Genomic DNA, 23,617 nt, shown 5'->3' with positions numbered 1-23,617 from the left:
AAAACTCCCTCCCAGACAGTGCCATGTGAGCTGGAGTTACTGGCCAAGATTTTCCTAATCTAACCTCTGTCAGTGTTTACTTGCTCTGTTAGGCTTCCCGTAGGCAGCTGATAGTTTTGATGCCCCATTTGGCGAAGGTTTGCAGTATTTTTGTCCCTTCTGTGTGTTACTGGCCACCCTGACCTCTCTGCGTCAGTGACCCTTCTCTCCCCTCAGAAGAACATGTGGACACTGCCACTTTCCTCACGGCATGATCCTCACAATCTTCAACTAACATGTCCCTGATCTCAGTTTCCACTCTGGCCAAGTTTAACAAGAAATATACGAATGCTTTTTATTGTTCTAATTCAAGTTCTGACATTCTTGCAACAGCACAAAAACATGCAACGCTGAACACCACTCACCAAGACACTGCCACATGTTGACGAGAGCACAGCTGTGATACAGTGACAGCCAACATCATGAGACCTTCCCAAGTTGTTTGTACAAAGCTACCAGTGTCAGTGCATGGTGCCAAGCTCACAAACTTAATTGTCAGACTTTGTATTTTTTTTTCCTACTCGTAGCAAGGATTATCAAACTATCAAACTCCACTCCTTGGGCCAGAGACCCTTGTGGTGTTAGCGAAAAACTTGCCTCTCATGTAGCAAACTACCCACACTTGTGAGTTCACCGGCCCGTGGCCTAAACTCCAAGCTCTAACAATGTGCACAAGACTTCGTATTTTTTAAATTTTTTGATTTACTGTTCTTTCTGTAGACTTTACACAGAAAAGCCTATCCCTTTACTTAAATAATTTGTGATTTGGGGCATGTAAGCTATAAGTAAAATTTCATGGTAAAAACAATCAGAAATGACATGAAAGAAGAAAACTTCAATCTCTCTAAACTACTACAAGCCATCTCCATAGAAGGGTGTGGGAGGCCAAAAGATACTGGTGTGAAATCCCTCAATCCTGTGAATGTTATCTTATTGGAAGAGGGAGTTTTGTAGGTGTGGTCAAGTTAAGGATCTTGAGATAAGAGGATCATCTTGTATTATCTGGGTGGACCCTATATCCAGTGACAGGTCCAAAGAATGTCAAATGCCGTCAGGAACTTAGAAAGACCCCACACGCCCCCGGAGGGTTTCTGTAGGACACACGTTTATGCTGATTCCAGAGTTACAGCCTCCAGAACTATACATTTCCAATGTTTTAATACACTAGATTTGTGGTAATTTGTTACATAAGCCTCAGGAAATGAATACAGAGAGTTATGAAAGTTGTTTTCTCAAGATTTGGGGGATTCTTACTCGAGAGACGTTGATGCCTATTTTGCAAATTGCTTAAGTGTGTGACTGGTCTTCTCCCCACGGACTCCAAGTTCCCCAGCTTACTGGATGGGAAATGGCCCTGGGATGTTTCTTAGCAGAGAAATAAACTCAAAATTTCAGATTTTGCATACTCTGTTGTCAATGAACAAATGGACACAGACGTATTCACTGAGTAAAAATTTTCCCAGTAGGGGTTATTTTAAAAGATTTGCTATAGTTTTATAATTAACAGTAAACCTTATATAATGAACAATGCCAGATTTTAGAATTGGCACATTCATTATTATGTGTGTATATAAGATGTTTAAATACAGATTTATTTTTTAATTTTGGTTAGGGAATATGGATCTGAATAGTTGAAACTTTTAGCCTGATGGTTTCTTAAAAAGGCAAATAAGAACAGTTTCTTCTTAGGGTAGTTTATAGCAAAGTACGATACTTTGTAGAGGCTTAAGCTGAAGTATTTGCTTGCATTAAAATGTATCCATAGCAGACATCAGAATTTAAGAACTACTTTACAGATCAGCTTGTTGTATGCCTGATTATAATAGATAAGAAAAACTGAGATCCAAAGAGTATTAAATTGCTCGATCCTATGGCTAATTATAGAAGGAGACAGCTTTTCTTCCCCAGTTCTCCTCTCAGTTCTGCACCATAGTGTCTTGGGGGCCGTCTTCAAACGGTTGGAGCAGAGACAGCAGCTGGTGTTATGTGTGGTGACCTGGCAAGTGGTGTGTGGGAGGCATTGAAGACAGGCACATATTTAGAGTTCGGCTACACGTGACACTTGTTATATCTTATAGTTTATTATACACGTGACACTTGTTATATCTTATAGTTTATTATATCATGTAGCAATCTGGAGAAAAGTACTTCTAAGAGTTATTAATCCAGGGCAAAAGGCCCTAATCAAGGCTCCCTGTCCACTCGACGGTCCTCTTTCCTTCTCCTGGCCTGCCTTCTCTCTGCATCTTCACATCCCTCGGTCAGCATCACTTCCGTATACGGCGATTTTCAGGGGCAGAAAAGGCCCATTTCGTTTCGTATATACTATGCCTTCTTAAGAGTGAGTCTCTGGATGAATATGTCTTGTAGGTGATTGTGCAGAATTTCATTACCTGCCCGGGCTGAATGATCAAATCTCTGTGAAGAGAAGTGGAATTGCTCTGTCGGGATCGATCGTCAAGGAACCAGCATTAATAGTTCCAGGGGGACTCAGCGCCTGTAGCTCAAGCAGTTAAGACTCCAGCCACATGCACTGGAGCTGGCGGGTTCAAATCCAGCCCGGACCACCAAACAACAATGACAACTACAACCAAAAAAATAGCTGGGCGTTGTGGTGGGCGCCTGTAGTCCCAGCTACTCTGGAGGCTGAGGCAAGAGAATTGCTTAAGCCCAGGAGTTGGAGGTTGCTGTGAGCTATGACGCCATGGCACTCTACCCAGGGCAGAGGGTCTGTCTCAAAAAAAAAAAAAAAAAACCCAAATAGTTCAAGGGGAAAGAAATGCCGCAGCAGGATCGTTCAGCTTGACACAAACTAGATCACGTAACCAGGCTCCCCATCTTTGGGAGCTGTATCCATAAGCTGTGGGGCAAGGGAACCACACATTATCATTTTCTACAAGTTAACTGCTAACTTGACAAGATTCTGAAAGGTCGGTGGAGCCCGTAGCTCAGTGGGTAGGGTGCCGTCCACATACACCCAGGCTGGTGGGTTCAAGCCTGACCTGGATCAGCTAAACAGCAATGACAACTGCAACAAAAAAATAGCCAGGCATTATGGTGGGCACCTGTAGTCCCAGCTACTTGGGAGGCTGAGGCAAAAGAATCACTTGAGCCCAAGAGTTGGAGGTTGCTGTGAGCTGTGAGCTGTGACACCACGGTACTCTACACAGGGTGACAGTTTGAGACTCTGTCTCAAAAAAAAAAAAAAAAAAGAAAGAAAAAGAAAGATTCTGAAAGGTCCAGGCTCCAATCAGTTTTCAAATATGTGCATTTCCTGTGAAAGTCAAAGGAGCTTCAGGTCAGGCTCTTTCAATATCATGCATATCAATATGTGTGATACTAAAGTGTCATTTGATCATATGTTTACCTTATTGGTTTTTTTTTTTTTTTTTTTACTTTTAATCAAAGGAATAAATGACTTTGTCAGGAGAGATGGTGGGGATGAGAGAGATAATAGGACACAAGGCTCAGGTGTGGCCTCAAATTGGGGGATTTTTTTCCCATGTTATTTGGCCTCTTTCTGCCGTCTGGGCATTACTTTTTTTTTCTTTCTTTGTTTTTTGTTGTCTGATAGCTGTAATATACTTATTATTATTTATTAAATCATAACTTTGTACATTGATGCATTTATGGGGTTCAGGGTACTGCTTCGATATACAACGTGAAATGCTTACACTGAACTAAGTAACACATCCATCACAATTATACTCGTTTCTTAATAGTTTTGAAATGTGCTAATGCATCATGCACAGTAGGTGAGGTCCCCTGAATACCCTCCCTCCTCCCATGTTCCCCCTCCCGTCCCTCTCTCTCCTCTTCCCTTCTACTTTCTGGACTATAGTTAAGTTTTGCCAATCATATTAATGTGTAGGTGATTATATATTGATTTTATAGTAGTATTGAGTACACGGGACACTTTTTTAAAAGTATAGTAAAGTCTTGAGATACTTTACTAAGAAGAATATATTTCATCTCCATCCAGGTAAACATAAAAGATGTGAAGGCTCCGTCTTTTTATGGCTGCATAGTATTCCATGTTGTACATATACCACAATTTTTTATAACCCTGTTTCCCCAAAAATAGACAGTGTCTATTATTAAGGTTTACTCCCAAAGATGTACTAGGTCTTGTTTTCAGGGGACGTCTTATCTTTCCTGTAAGTAGGTCTTATTTTCAGAGGATGTCTTATTTTCAGGGAAACAGGGTATTATTATTATTATTTTTTTTTTTTTTTTTGACACAGAGCCTCAAGCTGTTGTCCTGGGTAGAGTTCTGTGGCATAACAGCTCACAGCAACTTCTGGGCTGACACGATTCTCCTGCCTCCACCTCCCAAGTAGCTGGACCACAGGCATCCACCACAATGCCCAGCTATTTTTTGGTTGCAGATGTCATTGTTGTTTGGTGGGTCTGGGGTGGATTCGAACCCACCAGCTCAGGTGTATGTGGCTGGCACCTTAGCCGCCTGAGCCACAAGCACCGAGCCACACAATTGTTAATGTATTCATGGGTCCTGGGCACTTGGGCTGTTTCCATGTCTTGGCTATAATGATTTGGGCTGCAGTAAACATATTGGTGCAAATGTCTTTGTTGTAAAATAATTTTTGATCATCTGGGTATATACCTGGTAGAGGAATTGCAGGATCGAATGGTAAGTCTACTTTTAGTTCCTTGAGTTTTCTCCAAACTTCTTTCCAAAAAGGTCTTATTAGTTTGCATTCCCACCAGCAGTGTAGAAGCGTTCCCTTCTCTCCGCATCCACGCCAACATCTGCAGTTTTGGGATTTTGTGATGTGGGCTAATCTTACTGGAGTTAGATGATATAGCAAAGTGGTTTTGATTTGCATTTCTCTGATTATTAGGGTTAGGGTTAGGATGAGCATTTTTCTTTTTATTAAGTCATTTGTATATAGATCATAAATACATTTATGCCCTTATGGGATTCAATGTGTTGATCATTTGTACTGATGAGCATTTTTCATGTGTTTGTAGGCCATGTGCCTGTCTTCATCAGAGAAGTTTGTATTCAAGTCTCTTGCCCACATAGAAATGGGGTTATTTATTCTTTTCTTATTGATTAGTTTTGAGTTCTCTGTGGGTTCTAGTTATCAGAACTTTGTTGGAAGTATAACCTGCAAAAATCATCTCCCATTCTCAAGGTTGTCTGTTTGGTTCACTTACTGTGCTCTTGGCTGTTCAATAGATTTTTAGTTTGATCAGATCCCAGTAATGTATTTTTGGTGTTGCTTCAATTGCCCGGGGGCGGGGGGGGTCCTGCTCATAAAATATTCTCCCAGGCTAGTTTCTTCAAGTGTTTTCCCTGCACTCTCTTCTTGTATTTTTATAGTTTCATGTCTTAAGATTAAATCTTTTATCCAGTGACAATCAATTTTTATTAATGGTGAAAGGTGTGGGCCCACTTTCAGTCTTCTACAGGTCGCCAGCCATTCACCCAGCACCATTTGTTAAATAGGGACTCTTTCCCCTGCTGAATATTATTGATAAGCTTGTCAAAGATCAAATAACGGGAAGTAGCTGGGTTCATCTCTTGGTTCTCTATTCTGTTCCATAAATCTACCTCTCTGTTTTGTGCCAGTATCATGCTGTTCTCATCACTATAGATTTATAGCATAGCCTGAAGTCTGGTAATGTGATACCTCCTGATTTGTTCTTATTTCTGAGTAATGTATTTGCTATTCAAGGTTTTTTCTGATTCCATATAAAATAAAGCACTTTTTCCCCCCAGTTCTTTAAAGTGTGACAATGATGCTTTAATAGGGATTGCATTAAATCTGTAGATTATTTTGGGTAGTATGGACATTTTAACAATGTTGATTCTTTCCAGCCATGAGCATGGTATGTTTTTCCATTTGTTTATTTATTTATTTTTTTGTGTGTGCATTTTTGTTTGTTTGTTTTTTTGGCCAGGGCTGGGTTTGAACCCACCACCTCCGGCATATGGGACCGGCGCCCTACCCCTTTGAGCCACAGGCGCTGCCCTGTTTTTCCATTTGTTAACATCTTCAGCTGTACTTTTCTCAGAGTTTCATAGTTCTCCTCACAGAGATCTTTCATGTCCTTTGTTAGCTAAATTCCCAGATAGTTCATCTTCTTTGGCACTATTGTAAAAGGAATAGAGTATAATGACTTGACTATATTTTCAGCTTGACTATTGTTGGTATATATAAAAGCTACCGATATATGAATGTTGATTTTGTAACCTGAGATGCTGCTGTATTCCTTGATCACTTCTAAGAGTTTTGAAGTTGAGTCCCTGGGATTTTCCACGTATAGGATCATATCATCAGTGGAGAGCAAGAGTTTGATCTCCTCTGACCCTATTTGGATACCCTTGATCACTTTGTCTTGCCTGATTGCGATGGCTGAGACTTCCATTACTATACTAAATTGCAGTGGGCATCCTTACCTTGTTCCTGATCTGAGTGGAAATGTTTTCAATTTTATACCATTCAATGTGATATTAGCTTTGGATTTGCTGTAGATGGCCTCTATCCATTTAAGAAAATGTCCCTTTTATGCCTATTTTCTTAAGTTTTCTGATCATGAAAGGATGCTGGATTATTACCAAAGGCTTTTTGTATGTTAATTGAGAGAATCATGTGGTCTTTGTTTTTTATTTTATTGATGTGATGTATTATATTTATAGATTTGCATATGTTGAACCAATCCTGTAACCCTGGAATAAAACCAACTTGCTCATGGTATATAACTTTTTTTGATGTGTTGTTGAATTCTGTTTGCTAAGATCTTATTGAATATTTTTGATTTGATATTCATTAATGATATTGGTCTATAATTTTCTTTCTTTGTTGGATCCTTTCCTGGTTTGGGTATCAGGGTGATATTTGTTGCATAGAATGTGTTGGGAAGTATTCCTTCTTTTTCTATGCTTCGGAAAACGTATAATATAGGTACTAGTTCCTCTTAAAAGGTTTGATAGAATTTGGATGTGAAGCCTTCTGGTCCTGGACTTTTCTTTTTTGGGAGATTTCATATTGTTAATGTTATTTCAGTGATTGATATAGGTCTATTCAAGATTTCTAGTGCTTTCTGGTTGAGTCTAGGAAGGTGGTGTGCTTCCAGGTATTGGTCCATTTCCTTCAGATTTGCATATTTCTGGGAATAGAGATTTTTGTAGTAATCATTAAGTTTTTTGAATTTCTGAAGTGTCTGTTGTTATTTCTCCTTTATTGTTCCTGACAGACAATATTAGTGATTTTACTTTTGTATTTCTGGTTAGGTTAGCCAAAGGATTATCAATTTTGTTAATGTTTTCAAAAAACCAACTTTTTGTTTTGTTGATTTTCCAAATGATTCTTTTTTTTTTTTTTTTCGATTTCATTTAATTCTGCCCTAATTTTGGTTATTTATTTTCTTCTGGGTTTGGGGTTGGACTGTTCTTCCTTTTCCATTTGCTTGAGATGATCCATTATATTGTTGGCTTCCTCTCTTTCTATTTTTTGGATGAAGGCTACCGATGCTATAAATTTCCCTCTCAGGACTGCCTTTGCATTATCCCACAGGTTTTGATAATTTGTGTCTTCATTATCATTTTGTTCCAAAAATTTGGTGATTTCCTTTTTTTTTTTTTTACAGTTTTTGGTCGGGGCTAGGTTTGAACCCACCACCATACACCCATATACCCTCCATACACCCTCCAAACACCCACCATACACCCTCCGGTGTATGTGGCCCGTGCCTAGCTCCTTGAGCCATAGGCACCACCCTTTTTTTGTTTGTTTGTTTTTTGCAGTGATTTCCTTCTTAATCTCCTCTTTGACCCAGCTATCATTCACCCTAAGATTATTTATTTTCCATGACTTTAAGTATGAAGGTTCCTGTTGCTGTTGAGTTCAACTTTTATTCCATGGTGGTCCAAGAAGATGCAAAGAATAATTTCTACACTTTTTAATTTGCTGAGGTTAGACTTGTGTCCTAGGATATGATGTATTTTGGAGGATGACCCATGAGCTGATGAGAAGAATGTATGTTCAGTTTTATTAGGGTGAAATGTTCTGTAGAGGTCTGTAAAGTCCATTTGTTGTAGGGTCAGGTTTAAGTCTAATATTTCTTTATTTAGTTTCTTCTTGGAGGATCTATCCAAAACGGTCAAAGGAGTTTTAAAATCTCCAACTATTATAGTGCAGGAAGATATCAAGTTGTTCATATCCATTAAGGTCTGCTTTATGAATTGAGGAGCATTCTGGTAGGGTGTGTAAATGTTAATTATCAAAATTTCTTCATGTTGGGTTTTTCCCTTGACAAATATGTAGTGACCTTCCTTGTCTTTATTTATCTTTGTTGGTTTAAAGCCAATTGTATCCGCTACTAAAATTGCAACCCCTGCTTTTTTCTGTTTTCCATTTGCCTGTGTTATACAACTCCATCCCTTCACCCTGAGTCTATTTTTTTTATTTTATATTATTATTTTTTTTTTTTATTGTTGGGGATTCATTGAGGGTACAATAAGCCAGGTTACACTGATTGCAATTGTTAGGTAAAGTCCCTCTTGCAATCATGTCACCCTGAGTCTATTTTTATCCTTTAAGGTAAGATGAGATTCTTACAGACAGCATATATCCAGTTTGAGTTTATGTATCCAGTCAGCCAGCCTGTGCCTCTTTAGAGGACAATTTAAACCATTCACATTAATTGAGAGAATTGATAAGCTTGGTTGTGTTTGGGGTGTCATGGTTTTCGGATGTCCAGAGGACAATTTTAATCCTTTCACCACTGTGAAAGTTGGGTTTTGTTCATTTCTGGGTGAATGTACTTTAGAAGTAGAGCATTGTGCTGGTCATTATGGAGGATGGGTCTGAGAATATCCTGGAGAGCTGGTTTAGTTATGGCAAATTTCTTCAATGTTTGTATGTCATTAAAGTATTTGATTTCTCCGTCTCAAATGAAACTCAGTTTAGCTGGATACAGGATCCTGGGCTGGAGGTTGTTTTGTTTTAGGAGATTGAAGGTTGACCATCCTCTTCTGGCTTGAAACATTTCGGCTGAGAGATTTGCAGTCATTCTGATATTTCTCCCTTTGTAGGTGATGCTTTTCTTAATGTCTGGCTACTTACAGCATTTTCTCCTTCGTCTTAACTTTGGCAAAGTTAATCACAATGTGTCTAGGAGATGCTTTATTTGGATTGAGTCTTGCTGGGGTTCTGAAACTGTCTGCTATCTGGAGTTCTGTCTCTCTTGCAATGCTTAGGAAATTCTCCTCCAAGATATCTTGGAGTAGAGTATTTGTACCTTTTGGATTACCCTCTTCTCCTTCAGGAATTCCTGTAAGACGAATGCTTGATCTTTTGGAGTGATCCCACAATTCTCTCAGGGAATGATCAGTTTTTGCTCTCCATTTGTCTGCCTCTTTGAGTGTTTGGGAATGTTCAAAAGCTTTGTCTTCAGTTGCAGAGATCCTTTCTTCTGCCTGGTCAACTCTGTTACTAAGGGATTCTACTGTATTTCGGAGCTCTTCAACTAAAATTTTCAATTCCTTGAGCTCTGCTGTCTCCTTTCTCATTATGTCCATATCGTTGGTGACTTGGGCTTTGAATTCATTAGTTTCTTGAGACTTTAGAATTACTCTTTGGAATTCAATTTCTATCTTTTTTCCATTCTATTTCTCTTATTTGCCGTCCATATTCTGAGTTTCACTTCTGACATTGCCGTCATGTGTCTGTGCGTGGCGTCTTCAGTTGTGTCTCCTTTGCCCTTTCTTTGGGGGGGTTTGATCTACTCTGGTTATTCATGTTGCCAGAGTTCTTCTGTTGGGTCCATACCATGTTTATTTTCCACCATTTGGTTATTAGAACTGATAGGGTGAGATTGAATTGGGGTTCCCAGGTAGTAGAGATAGCTCCTTACCAAAGTGCTAGGCTTTGTAATTGTGGCTTATCTCCTACAACCTTACAAAGGCCCCTTTCAGTGTTTTGGCCAGAGACTCTGAGGACCTACTTGGTGAGATAGTGCAAGCTAGCCCTGTTTTGATATCAGCCAACCTCTACCCTATCCTAAGAAGGTTTAAATCTTGGCTGTGAAGAGATACAAATAGCTGCGGTGCCCAGCCCCCACCCTTTAGTTCTTTTCTGCTACAGAACTTCAAAGGTGAACCTCAGAATGTTCCCGAGTGGACAGTCCCAGACACGAGTTCCAATTAAATTGTCTCAGACAGGGCAAACCCTGCTCAACAGAGAGGGATTCAAAGGTCTCCAACAGCACAATTGGACCCAGGGATCCACACTCCCACCTGCCAGACTCAGTCAGCACTGTTGTCCACTTCTCTGCTCACAGGCCCAGTTGGAGCCAGCAGCCACACCCTTGCCCACTGGTCTTAGTCCACACCCAGCTAGCCTCTGCTTGCCAGACTAGTTGGAGTCAGGGCACCACACCCTGCCTGCAGGTCTCAGTCCTCACCCCATAAGCCTCTGCTCACTGGCCCCTTCCAGAGACAGGGGACCACGCCCTTGCTCTCAGGTCTCAGTCCACACCTGGTAAGCCTCTGCTCTTAGGCAGCCCTGTCTGCCGAATTCAGTCCACATAGGGCAACCACTTTCCCCCTGTGGGTGCTGTCAGAGCCGGAGGTTCTGCACCCCATCCCACCAGACACAGCCGGAATTGAGGGTCAACACCACCACTAGCTGGGCATAGTCATAACCAGGGAACTGCTCCTCTTCCCGCCGAGCGTCCCTTTCTTTCCACACCCTCTTTCTTCCCCATTAGTCACTGATTCCGTCCTGATGGTTGGTGGTCCACACTATGGCCAGATCTCTCAGGAAAAGACCACTCTGTGCTGTGCAGGGAGCAGAACTTCAGGCTGCCATGTGAGGGGGGAAGGGTGGAATGAGTGTTTGGACTTGTGGGAGAAATTGTTCAATTTTATGCCTGGTGGGGTGGTGTCTAGGTTCCTAAGTGGGACCTCCCTGGAGAAAGGGACCTGGTGTTTAGCAGCTCTCTCCAGCAATGTGAAACGAGAGGTCTTTTGTTCCCTGTTCTCTTATCTGCCGCAGGCCTCCTGCTTGGGGGAGGGGTCTCCTGTCCTCTGGGCTTTGCACCTTAATTTCCTTTCTTGAATGCTCTGCCTTGGAGTTACAGCTCGCTGAACTTCTTTCTTGGCTTAGCTCCCCACTTTTGGCTTCATAGAGTCAAATTCCGTCCAGTTTTTCTCCTTCTGGTCAGGAACCTCTGCTGAGGGTTGCTACCAGTCGGCCGTCTTCCCAGCATCCCTTGTGACCTCTCTTTGGTTGTTTCCCTCATATAGTCTTGAATATGTTGTGATTTCTAGTCGCCCACACTTTTCTTTGTTTGCTTAATGCTCATTCTAGTTTCCTCTGTCATCTTGGCCACAAAAAGATCTTGATTTATACTAAAATGTATTATTATTTTATGTTATTATTATCACTATTATTATTTTTATTTTTATTATTTTTTTTGAGACACAGCCTCAAGCTGTTGCCCTCGGTAGTGTGCCGTGGCGTCACAGCTCACAGCAACCTCCAACCCCTGGGCTCAAGTGATTCTTCTGCCTCCACCTCCCAGGTAGCTGGGACTACAGCCACCTGCCACAACGCCAGGCTATTTTTTTTTTTTGGTTGCAGCCGTCATTGTTGTTTTGGCGACCTGGGCTGGGTTTGAACCCGCCAGCTCAGGTGTATGTCACTGGCGCCGTAGCAGCTTGAGTTACAGACGCTGAGCCTTATTTTATTATTATTATTATTATTTTTAGAGACAGAGTTTTACTTTGTTGCCCTCAGTAGAGTACTGTGTCATCACAGTCACAGCAACTTCCAGGTCTTGGGCTTAGGCTATTCTCTTACCTCAGTCTCCCAAGTAGCTGGGACTATAGGCTATACTAAAATTTATATGTAACATTTATAAATGTTAAACAAATCAATTAAATCTTTAGAAACTACGTGAGTGTGTGTAACAGCACCTGTTCACTAAAATAAACATTCAATTGGCAGAAGTGGTACCTTATTTACTATTTTGTGTATTGTAGTAATTATTTGTTGAATAGATTTTAAGACCAAATTCATTTCAAATGAAGAATGCTTTATAGCAGTATCCTTCAATTTAAGAAAAAGTCCATACCCTCTGCATATTTTTAAATTGACATTTAAGTTTTCCATCATAAGTTTAAATAGTTGCAAAGGATGTAATTTCTAGTTTGCAAATATTGACATATTTAAATACAACTGTTACATCAATTTTGAAACGTGTCCAACAGAATATAAATGCCACGGGATTTTAAATACCGTCCATTTAGAAAGGACCATTTTAATTTCTATGTTGCTTCTTTTTCTCCTTGAGTCTTTTATTTCTCTTCTCCCACAGAATTTTATCCTAATAGAATATATTTTATACTTGAAAACTTTCTACTAATCATCTTATTCATTAAAATTGAAATATTTTATTTTATTTATTTTTTTTTTTTTTTGTAGAGACAGAGTCTCACTGTACCGCCCTCGGGTAGAGTGCCGTGGCGTCACACGGCTCACAGCAACCTCTAACTCCTGGGCTTACGCGATTCTCCTACCTCAGCCTCCTGAGCAGCTGGGACTACAGGCACCCGCCACAATGCCCGGCTATTTTTTTGTTGCAGTTTGGCCGGGGCTGGGTTTGAACCTGCCACCCTCGGCATATGGGGCTGGCGCCCTACTCACTGAGCCACAGGCGCCGCCCAAAATTGAAATATTTTAAAATTTTCCATGATTTCTGGATTATCAGTAGAATTACTAATGACACACAATTGATAAAACAGCATAAGTGTGTTGCAAATCCAGCAAATTATTTTTAAGCAAAAATATAAAATGTGATTGGGAATGTGTCTTTGGGACAGGTATGGCAGAATGTGTTTTTGGACCTTTGCCTAAAGGTTTCCCTAAGTTCATACTTTGAGTCATCTCTGTTTGGCACGTCAGAGGTTTTGACCGAGGGTGACGTGCCAAACTGAGACTAAGAGGGCCCCTGTTGGTGGTGTGCTTCACGGGGCTCAAGCCGAGGGAGGACCGTGAGCAGGGAAGGGGGTTGCGTGTTTCTCTGTCTCCTCCTCCTCTGTTCCAGGTGGTTATGACAGGATTGTTATGCTGCCTCACACCCCCAAGGAGCCTGGCCTGGCCAGTTACAGTAATCCTGTTCTCTTGGATACAGTAATTTGTCCAGCAATAGATATAAAAACCAAGCAGATCAATGAGTCTTTCCCCAGAATTGGTATATAGACACTAGGGAAGGAAATTTTCTTTCTATTGGGAGCTGCTGAGCTGGGAATATTGGCAAGCGGTGGAAAGCACCTGCCTGCGTGCAGAATGAGGGAAAGCAGAGCGGAGCTGGGAGGCCTGAGCAGGAGCCCGCGGGGCCCTGAGGTCGTCCTTCAGGCCTGCAGCTCTTCTTTTGATCCTGTGAGCTCCCCCAGTATCCTTCTTAGCTGCATGAAGCCACGAAATTACTTTTTGTATTTAAGTTAGTTTGAGTTGGATTTTTGTTCCTTCTGAAATGATTTTATTAACAATTGAGAAAAGTAAACTCAAAGTGTTGTGAAATATCTTTTGTCAAACAAGTAATTTTGAAAATTTGTCTCTTCTAGATTGTTGGACCTTCGGATGGAAGTAGTTACATTATAGATTATTATGGAACCAGACTTACAAGACTGAGTATTACTAACGAAACATTTAGAAAAACACAGTTCTATCCATAAGTGTTTTCCAAAAGAAACGGTAAGTGATATGTCTTATCAAATCTTAATTATAGTAGTGTATTATTGATATAAAGTTGTTATAACCAGGGGAAATTTTAAGAGATCATCACGCTTTGTAAACCTCTCACTTGGCTTATGAGGAAACTCAAGTGTATGTATGCCCGAAACATCTCTAATGCCCGAAACATCTCTAATGTCTTGGAGAGAATTTTTATGAATGCACATTTTCCACGCAGTTCCCAGTTCACACTCTCTGCAGCAAATGTGGTTAAAGGACAAAGGACTAATTTCTTCTTCGTAAGAAGAAAATAAAATCAAAGCAAAAAAATACTCATTATATGATGATGGTGAAAGTTATGCTATAAATAATTCAGTATAGCAGCTATTTTTTGCTGTTCATTTCTTCAAGGTGAATATAATCTCTAACCTCTTTTTTCCTTCTCCTTCCCTAAACCTGAAAGTTGATAAGAGTCTAAAGCTGCACTACCCGTAAGCACTTATTCTAACCTGAAGTTTGGCTTTACCTGTGAGAATTATTAATCGGCCTCAGCTTTAAACAGGCGGTGCACCTGCAGCAGTCAGGGCTGCCATAGTCTCCCTGCTGCAACTGTCTGCCTCTCTCGGACCCTGCTCCTGTTTTATTCCAGCCATTTATTCTATCCTAATAATCTTCCAGTAATCCTTCTCAGAAAGGATTTTGGTAGAATATTAGGAAAACCATCTCCTGGTATAGTCATTCTCTGTGATGGAGAAGTCCCCTGTGACCTGTAGAATGAAGGGCAGTGTAGGTCACAGTTCTCTCTGAACTGTCCAGCAGCCTCCACAGAGCGGGACAGGCAGCGTCTTGGCCACCTCGGTGTTACTCAGGTGTTTAGTCAACTCTGTCTCAGGGACTGCCACTAGAGAGATCAGGAAGGAAAAGGACATTTGTTTATTATATAATAGTGCATAATATAAATAGAATGTAAAGTATAGTTTTGGGCCCTTTAGGTAGATGTGTTTTCTTTCCTTTTTTTTTTTTCCACACTGCAACCTGAGGCTTTATGGGTACTTTTTTTTCTTTCCTCACAGTAAAATTATAGGGTATGCCTAATAGTTATCATCATGAGATTGAACAGTGACAGACCCTGCAAGATTTGAGGAACATATTGAGATGAAAAAGTTTTTCTAGTCTTTTCCTGTAAACTGTAGGGTCATTGAGTTTTAAAGTTAGAATGAAGCTTAGAAATCCATCTGCCTCTTCTTACCAGGGAACATATTGAGACGTAAGGAAGTTGAGGCTAAGATGCACAGCTGATTAGTGCCGAGCTGAAACTCGGATGGAGGCCTTGTTATAGCTACCACACAGGTCTCTCTGCCTCCCACCCTCCCCCATCGTCTGTCAACGGTGTATCATTTTGTATTAAGCTTCTTCATTTTGGAAATTGATTGTCCTCAGTTTTATGAGAAGCATTGTGTGGCTTATATAATCTTGTTATTTCTACTATAAGTTGTATCTCTTTCAAGTTACAATATGTAAAACTTAAGCAAAGGTAATTTAAAAAGTGATTTCATGCTCTGGCCCTATTGGCCTGTAGCCTATTATGTAAATATTTAATTGGGCTTTCAGACTCAGATTTGAATTTAAAACTTCCAGATCCACTGAGAGGGCAGAGGGCTGCACGGTCACTTGTGTGATCTCTCTAGGACAATGTTTTCCAATCTTTTTTGCCTCACCAGCACCCTCGAACCTATAGTTAAACTTCCACAGCACACTTAAATTATGTTCACCAATAAAATACCTATTGTTTCAACTCTTTTGAAATAGTTTAATTAATGATCTTTACATTTTTTCTTTCCTTTTTTTTTTTTTTTTTTGCAATTTTTGGCCGGGGCTGGGTTCGAACCCATAGCTCTGGCACATGGGGCTGGTGCCCTACTCCTTTGAACCACAGGCACCGCCCGATCTTTAAAAATTTTTGAGGCACACCTGAGTCCCTCTCATGCCACACCTGAGACCCTCTCACGTCACGCCTGAGACCCTCTCACAGCACACCTCAGACCCTTCACAGCACGCTTGAGTCCCTCTCACTCCATACCGGAGACCTTCTCACGCCACACCTGAGTCTCTCTCACGCCACACTTGAGACCCTCTCACAGCACACCTGAGTCCCTCTCACGCCACACCTGAGACCTTCTCACAGCACACTTCAGACCCTCTCACGGCACGCCCGAGTCCTTTTCACTCCATACCTGAGACCTTCTCACCACACCTGAGTCCTTCTCAGGGCACACCGGTTGAAAGTCATTGCTCTATAGTGTCTAGAAGTGCTCCAAGAGTAAGAAAAAATGTCTTGACTAAAAGGAAGAGTTAAAATGAACATTTATAGTAATCTCATTGAACTCTTTTAAAATATTGTGTTCTAACATACTCCTTTTTTCAATTTCAGGATTTTGGCTTCCTTGATTTTAATGGTGAACACCCTGTGTGTGGATTTCCAGTTTTCCCTTTGACCTTCTACACAAACCACTTCACTGGGTTCTAGATAATTTTTTTTTTTTTGGATTGTGGCCGGTGCTAGGTTTGAACCTGCCACCTCTGGCATATGAGACCGGCACCCTACTCCTTGAGCCACAGGCGCCGCCTGGGTGCTAGATAATTTTATTGGGGTTATTTTGTTTTGTTAATTTAGTCAAAAGTACATAATTCTGAGATTTATTTAATAGGACTTTCTTTGAGATCTGTAAAATAGTCTTCTCAGGCTCCTGTCTCTGTGAGATAGACGGCTTGTTTCTCTGATAGTCTTTACTATCTTCTCCAAAGACAAGTCGCCACTTGTCATTTTTGCTTCTGAAAAATAAAAGTATTAACTTACTCACATTTTCAGTGCTTTGTTATTGAAAAAATCTTCTTAAATGTTGAACATAGCTGTCCTTTGCGTTTTTGATCCTTCAAAGGAGCTAATCCATGGTGTGAACAAATACCATTTCGACTGCTTGGGGCTGGGTCCTGTGTATGACACAACCCATCTGTTCATTTCGACTGCTTGGGGCTGGGTCCTGTGTATGACAACCCACCGGTTCTTCTGCAGCTTTCAGCCGTGTCTTTGCCTTGGTATCCAGGGAGCTAACGGTCATCGGGGAGTCTGTGAAACCTTGAGGCAACATGGATACTTCCGGCATTGATTCAGGCCTAAGTGTGAACTTTCTCCTTTTTTGCTTTGGGAGTGCTGTGCTCATCCAGCCCACTGCAGTTACATTTGAAGCTGGATGGCCCAGATGGGAGCACCAAACAGGTGATGAAGGCCTTCCAGCTGTGAGCATCACGGGAGGGCTGCACGCAGGTGATGAATGCCTACCACCTGCTTTGAAGCCTATGTCAACATCACCTACGCCCAGATTTTAAAAGTTATGTTTCCACAGTCACCTAAGTTTAATTATATAAGAAATACCTGTAGTCAAATCTTGAATAGTAATCTTGATGCTTGCATAATTGTTACAGTTACTAACTTGGCCTGGTGGGAAGCCTGTTTCAAAGCAGGAGCTTCTCAAAAATGTGTATTCAAATAAGCTGCACTCTGAAATCCTTGCTATTAAAGTTTAGCAACAGAGCCCCTTCACAGTACATTACTAAGCGTTTAAATTTTATTTTCACTATAGTTTCTTAAATGTACAAAACACTTCTAGTTTGCCTGATTCTCTGTTGTCTAATATATGAAGTTCTTTAACAGTTTTATTATTATTTTTTTATAAATCCATGTGAATGCATTTAAATTCCATGTAAGTTTGCTACTTCATTTTTTTTTTTTGGAGACAGAGTTACACTTTGTCACCCTTGGTAGAGTGCAGTGGCGTCACAGCTCACAGCAACCTCCAGCTCTTGGGCTCAGGCAATTCTCTTGCCTCAGCCTCCCAAGTAGCTGGGACTATAGGCGCCCCCCACAACACCTGGCTATTTTTTTTGTTGCAGTTTGGCCAGGGCCGGGTTTGAACCCACCATCCTCGGTATATGGGGCCGGTGCCCTACATACTGAGCCACAGGCGCTGCCCAGTTTGTTACTTCTTATTTTCTTTCACGAGAGGAGTGCGTGTGAGTGCAAATTACATGTTAAGTCTTCTCTATCAGATGTTTTATTAGAGAATTGGACTTGTGGGAGATGGGTTAGCTCAGTAATTTCTTATGTTACCACTAAATCCTTTAGGATGGAATGGAATGGATTCTTTCAACCATACAGAAACATTTTGTGTTTCTAGATGTTTTCTAAATGTTTGTAAATGGCTGGAGCGGTCATTTAAAATGGCACTACTTCCGCCTGAAGAGGCGAATACCATTTCCAGAAGTTCTCTTTACCCAGAAAGATTTCTTACCTATGTTTATATTAAACTAAAGGATCTCATTAAGACTTTTGTTCATGGGACTGCCAAGAGTATAAAAGAAATAAGGAGTTGTTTGTTTGTTTGAGACACTCTCACTTTGTCCCCCAGGCTAGAGTGCTGTGCAGTCATAACTCACAGCAACCTCAAACTCCTGGACTCAAGCGATCTTCCTGCCTCAGTCTCAGTTTCCTGAGGACCTGGGACTACAGACACCCACCACACCCTGGGCCAGTTTTTCTATTTTTTTAGTAGAGATGGGGGTCTTCACTCTTGCTCAGCCTGGTCTTGAACTCCTGAGCTCAAGGGATCCACCTTCAGGCTCCCAGAGTCTGGGATGACAGGCGTGAGCCACTGCACCTGGTCAGAAATAATGGCTTTTGAGATATGTTTTGTTTTACAAAAAAGTTTTATCAAATATTTTCCCTTATTTTAACCTAGACCTACGTGTAAAGGGTTAAGTATTACAATACCAGATATAAGTAAAATAATAGTATTTAGATAGAGGTGAAATAATAGTATTTAGATAGGTAGATCTAAACAGATCTAAAGCAAGAAACTTGGCAAGGGAGACAATGAACTCGTGACAAGTACACAAGTAAAAACACCTGTTTTTTTTTGTTTTTTTTTTATTAAGACAGAGTCTCACTATGGCATCCTTGGTAGAGTGCCGTGGCGTTGCAGCTCACAGCAACTTCCAACTCCTGGGCTCAAGCGATTCTCTTGCCTCAGCCTCCTGAGTAGCTGGGGCTACAGGCGCCCGTAGTCCCTGTTTTTTAGCAGGCCCAAGTTGGATTCGAACCCACCAGCTCTGGTGCATGTGGCTGGTGCCCTACCCACTGAGCTACGGGTGCTGGCCAAGTAAAAAATACCTTTAATGTAGGTGTTCCCAGGGTTCTGGGATGTTTCCTTTTCCTTCCTCTCATTAAACTAGCATCCACTGTGCTTATTTCTATTTACAAAATTAATATAATCCTAATGCAGAAATTTTTGGAAAACACCAAAAAAATGCAAAGAAAATCATCTCATTCCACAGCCCAAAAGAAACAATGTTGGTGTTTTTTTGGTTTTGGTGTTTTTGTTTTTTGCTTTTTTTTTTTTCAGTTTTTGGCTGGGGCCGGGTTTGAACCCATCACCTCTGGTGCCCTACTCCTTGAGCCACAGGTGCCACCCGCAATGTTAGTGTTTTCCTGCGTAGATGTGCTTATTTCTTCATGAGACGGCATATTACCCCTGCTATTTTTGTAGTCTTTCTCTTCACCTGTGAAGATTTTTCTATTTAAATACATTTTTATAAAATTATTTTTAATGTCTGCAGTGTGTTCTGTGTCTGTGTTGTAATTTATGGTATGCCTTATCGCTTGGTCTTTATTTTTGCAATGAATGAGGAACATTCCTGATTTTTTTTTTTTTGGCTTAAATTTATCCTTAAAAAAGTAATCATAAAGTTCTTGATACAAATGTACAGTCCAGGGTAATGGAGATGGAATGAAATCAAATAGCCCAAACCCAAGTTCAAACAAAATCCTGGTCAACTCCCAATTATCCTGGTGCAGGTTAACTGTGGACGAGACACTGCAGGGCCCTGAGCTACCCCTTGTTCTGTGATTAGGTTCCTGCTTATTAGCACTGATGGATTGCTGCTGCTCACATCCCAGGGCCTGGGGTGAAGAGCAAAACTTGGGAGGCCAGGGTAGCTGCTAGAGAGAGGGTGCTGGTTCTGAGTACTGGGGAAAGATAGCAAGTCTGTTTGGCACGGGATGTTAGGTAGTTGACTACCTTACTAACTTGTCTTCCAGTCTTCAAGACAGGAGGGAGAAGTGTTTTAGGAAGGAGTAAGCAGGAATCTCATTCATGATGGTCTTTTTCTCCCTGTGTGGGAGGGAAAGGAAGGTGGGTAAATTTGGAAAATAAGGATAAGTTGCCAGTTAATAATGAATAATTCTGAACAGCACTGAGTACCCACATTAGGCCTGGGATAGTGCATTTGTAGTCAGGCTAATTAGCAAGGTAAGAGTTACTCATTCCTGTATCTTTTTAAATAGAATCTTAATATCTTAATCTTTAGTAAATGCCCCAGTGCTTCTCACGGTAAGTCATTTTTCTCTGATGGAGGAAGAACATTATTCACTTTTCTAGAAAACTGATATTTTAAAGAAAAATATTGGTAAAAACTATTAAAGTTTATAAATCTTATAATTTCAAGATTTTATTTATTTATTTATTTTTATTTTTTGAGACAGAGTCTCACTATGTTGCCCTGGGTAGAGTGCCGTGATGTCACAGCTCACAGCAACCTCAAACTCTTGGGCTCAAGTGATTCTCTTGCCTCAGCCTCCCAAGTAGCTGGGACTACAGGCGCCTGCCAGAGCGCCCAGCTATATTTTTGTTGCAGTTGTCATTGTTATTTAGCAGACCTGGGCCGGGTTCCAACCCACCTGCCTCAGTGTATGTGACCCGCATCCTAACCACTGAGCTATGGGTGCTGAGCAATTTCAAGGTTCTAACTTGTTGAAATATGCTCTCCCGTGCAAGACATTGTGCTAATCCTCACAACATACACAAAGGATCTTCCTGAAGAGTCCTTACTTCATTTTGCAGATAAACGAATCTCACAAATAGTGAACTGCTTGCCTGGGGTCATGAAGTAAGTGATTTAAACCCAGCCAGTCTGTATTCTGGAGAGACCTGTTATCCTGCCTACAATGTGATGTCTACAGCCATTTAAGTCTCTGAAATATGCTGTTAATGATTGTATAATAAGGGACTTTTCTTAATATGTTAATGTTTTAGTAAAAATGGAATTATCTGCCTATAGTGAGCTCTTTTGCTGAAAGGATACTTTGCTGATAAATAAAAAATTAATCAAACTTCTCAACTTTACATCATGTAAATGCCAAATGTTTTACAACAATCAAGGTGAAAGTAAGCTAGAGCAGTGATTATTGCCAAAAATACAGAGATTTTTTTGCTGCCTCCTAATCTGACATTTGCAGCACTTTCTGAACCAGAAGTCTGGCCAAGTCGGCTTTGAGGATTATGTGTGTTTGACAAGAGAGATGTTGGGTAGGACCATCCCATCAGTCTCTGCTTAGTCTTGCTGAGCTCAGGTGAAGCTCTAGACATCTGTAGGTGATAGCATTGCAGCTGATTTTTCTTTGGGCTTATCTGAATTTTCTGATTTCTCCACAAGAAATAGGCATTATTTGCATTTGACACAAATAATAATATGGGTAAAGTGGAAGAAGGAACCCAAGAAAATCTTTTCTTCCCTTCCCCTTTTTCTCCTCAAAATACACTTAACCCTGATTTCTCCCATGATCCAAGCCTCAAATGGTAGATGCGTTTGAAAGGGAAAGATAGGATTAACACACGAAACCAGAGATTTGGCATCCAAGCAGCATGGGCTGATGGGGAAAGCACAGACTTTGGAACCCAGCAGACCCGGCTTGCATTCTGTTTCTTGTCACTCTGTGACTGAGCTCATAACCGTTCCAACCCCCTCCGTCTTCAGATAAATAAGCGTTACTGACAGAAAGAGGTAATGTCGAGAGATTAAATGACCTTGGAGATAATAGTTGCCATGTGTTGCATACATGTCAAAGGGACAGAATGGTGACCTCAGACGCTGGTGGGGTTCATCTGGAATGCGCAGGTTACACACCTTGTGCGGTGCTGTGCTCATAGGCCAAGTGAGGTGCCAGTGGGGAGCTCACAAGTCCTCTTTACAGGAGGAAGGTATTTTTTCTTTCTCTTTTTTTTTTTTTTGGACAGAGTTTCTGTTGCCGTGGGTAGAGTGCCTGGCATCATAGCTCACAGCAACCTCAAACTCTTGGACTCAAGGGATCCTCTTGCCTCAGCCTCCCAAGTAGCTGGGACTACAGATGCCCACCAGGCGTGGCTATTTTTAGAGTTGAGGTCTTGCTCTTGCTCAGGTTGGTCTCAAACCTGTGAGCTCAGGCAATCCACCCGCCTTGGCCTCCCAGAGTGCTGGGATTATAGGCGTGAGCTACCGTGCCCGGCAGGGAAGGTATTTTTCTACTTTCCACAATAACTTCTGTTATTGTTACCTGTATCTGCAGCTGCTGGGTATAATAAATTTCAAAAATGTCTCTTCTCAAGAATTATTCTTATTGGTACCTTCGTTCCTTTAAGACTCTTATGTAAGGGAAGGTTGACATGTTGCAGGTTTTGTTTTTGTTTCTTTTGAATGTGAAACTCTCTAGAGATATTTATCTAATAAGTTAAGACATTTTGCTGTGAGGCAGCTGATCAGTCTACTTTCAGCCTAAATTATGTTTAATTGCAAGCAATCACTGTGCATACAACAGAGTGTTGCTTTTAACCTGTCAGTGTTACCAGAATATGCCAAGCATGTGGAGATTAAAACTTGAAAAATGATTAAGCTATTTGGACCGCATATGCAAAAAAAAAAAACAAAAAAACCCAAAAACCAAAAACGTTGTTTTACCAGAACACTTTAGAAAATGTGGTGTTTGGAACTTTTAGTCATGTGAGCTAATTTTATACTTAAGAGGGAATGATTGTGAAGGCTCAAGGTCCTATTTTTAATTTTCAGAAAGACCTTAACATTTGGCTAATATGAAAAGAGTATGAAATTCATTTATTACTGCAGCGTACGAAACATTAGGAAGAAGGGCGTGGCTTCTCCATGCGATCCATGACTGAGAAGTGAGTGGCCTGGGACATGACACAGATTGCTTTTGATAAATATTTCAAGCCTTTAGAAAGGTATTCAAAAGAAATTAACTTACTGTTTATTCTCAACTATGTCTTGACCTACCGTGCGCCTTCTCTGTTCTTGGCCTTCTACCATATACTCCCGCAGCAGATGAATTGATAAAAATAAGTGAGAACTTGTCACTCCTGCCAACCCCCCAGTGGCTCCCTGTCACACTCCAAACGTGCAAAATTGGTTTCTACCTCACAATTTTTGCCCCTGTTCTTTCTTTTGCCTGGAGTGCCCTTTCCCAGGTCTGCCCAGGGTCGGCCTCCTTGCTCGCTCAGGCCTCTGCTCTAGTATGACCCGCGGGCCTCCACTCTGAATCCCTAGCCTGCTTTATTTCTCCTTACAGCACTCCACGGTGTGTGTGTTTATTTTCACTTTGCCCTGCAGAATGTAAGCTTGATGTGAACAGGGACTTCGTCTTGGGTCATGCCGTCTCTTCCGTGCTTAGAATAGTTCCTCAAGGGCGGCGCCTGTGGCTCAGAGGTGTAGGCGCCGGCCCCATATGCCAGAGGTGGCGAGTTCAAACCCAGCCCTGGTCAAAAACTACAAAAAAAAAGAATAGTGCCTCAAATATAACTGCTCAAAAAATTAGTTTTAATTAATGCTAACATTAGAATGGGTTAATAGGAATGTGGATTAATCTGAGATTAAATAACCTTCTTTGGAGACTGCAGTTCAGGGGTTAGCATCTAATTGTGGTCCCGACCCTAATATTTTGTATAGGGAGTGGGTGAGGAAGTGAGCCTAGGCTGATTCCTTCATGA

General features: G+C 41.1%; 1 protein-coding gene and 1 non-coding gene across 2 annotated transcripts in view; one reads left to right on the top strand and one right to left on the bottom strand.

Moving 5' to 3' along the window:
• Window positions 1–16,610, top strand: part of TM2D1 (TM2 domain containing 1) — a 61,762-nt gene extending 45,152 nt beyond the window's left edge. Inside the window, exons 6-7 of the mRNA XM_053575259.1 lie at window positions 13,640–13,769; window positions 16,180–16,610. Coding sequence (XP_053431234.1) covers window positions 13,640–13,750 — 111 coding nt within the window. The 3' untranslated portion in view covers window positions 13,751–13,769; window positions 16,180–16,610. The remainder of the gene's footprint in view (window positions 1–13,639; window positions 13,770–16,179) is intronic.
• LOC128575685 (small nucleolar RNA SNORA62/SNORA6 family) lies at window positions 559–713 on the bottom strand. Its single transcript, XR_008377099.1, has one exon. It is a non-coding gene; the product is annotated as a small nucleolar RNA SNORA62/SNORA6 family (small nucleolar RNA).
• Window positions 16,611–23,617: the final 7,007 nt, after the last annotated feature.

The sequence above is a fragment of the Nycticebus coucang genome, chromosome 22 (assembly GCF_027406575.1).
Source record: "Nycticebus coucang isolate mNycCou1 chromosome 22, mNycCou1.pri, whole genome shotgun sequence".
Classification (NCBI taxonomy): Eukaryota; Metazoa; Chordata; class Mammalia; order Primates; family Lorisidae; genus Nycticebus; species Nycticebus coucang.
The sequence above is the reverse complement of the archived record's forward strand: the minus strand, read 5'-3'. Positions and strand labels throughout refer to the sequence as shown.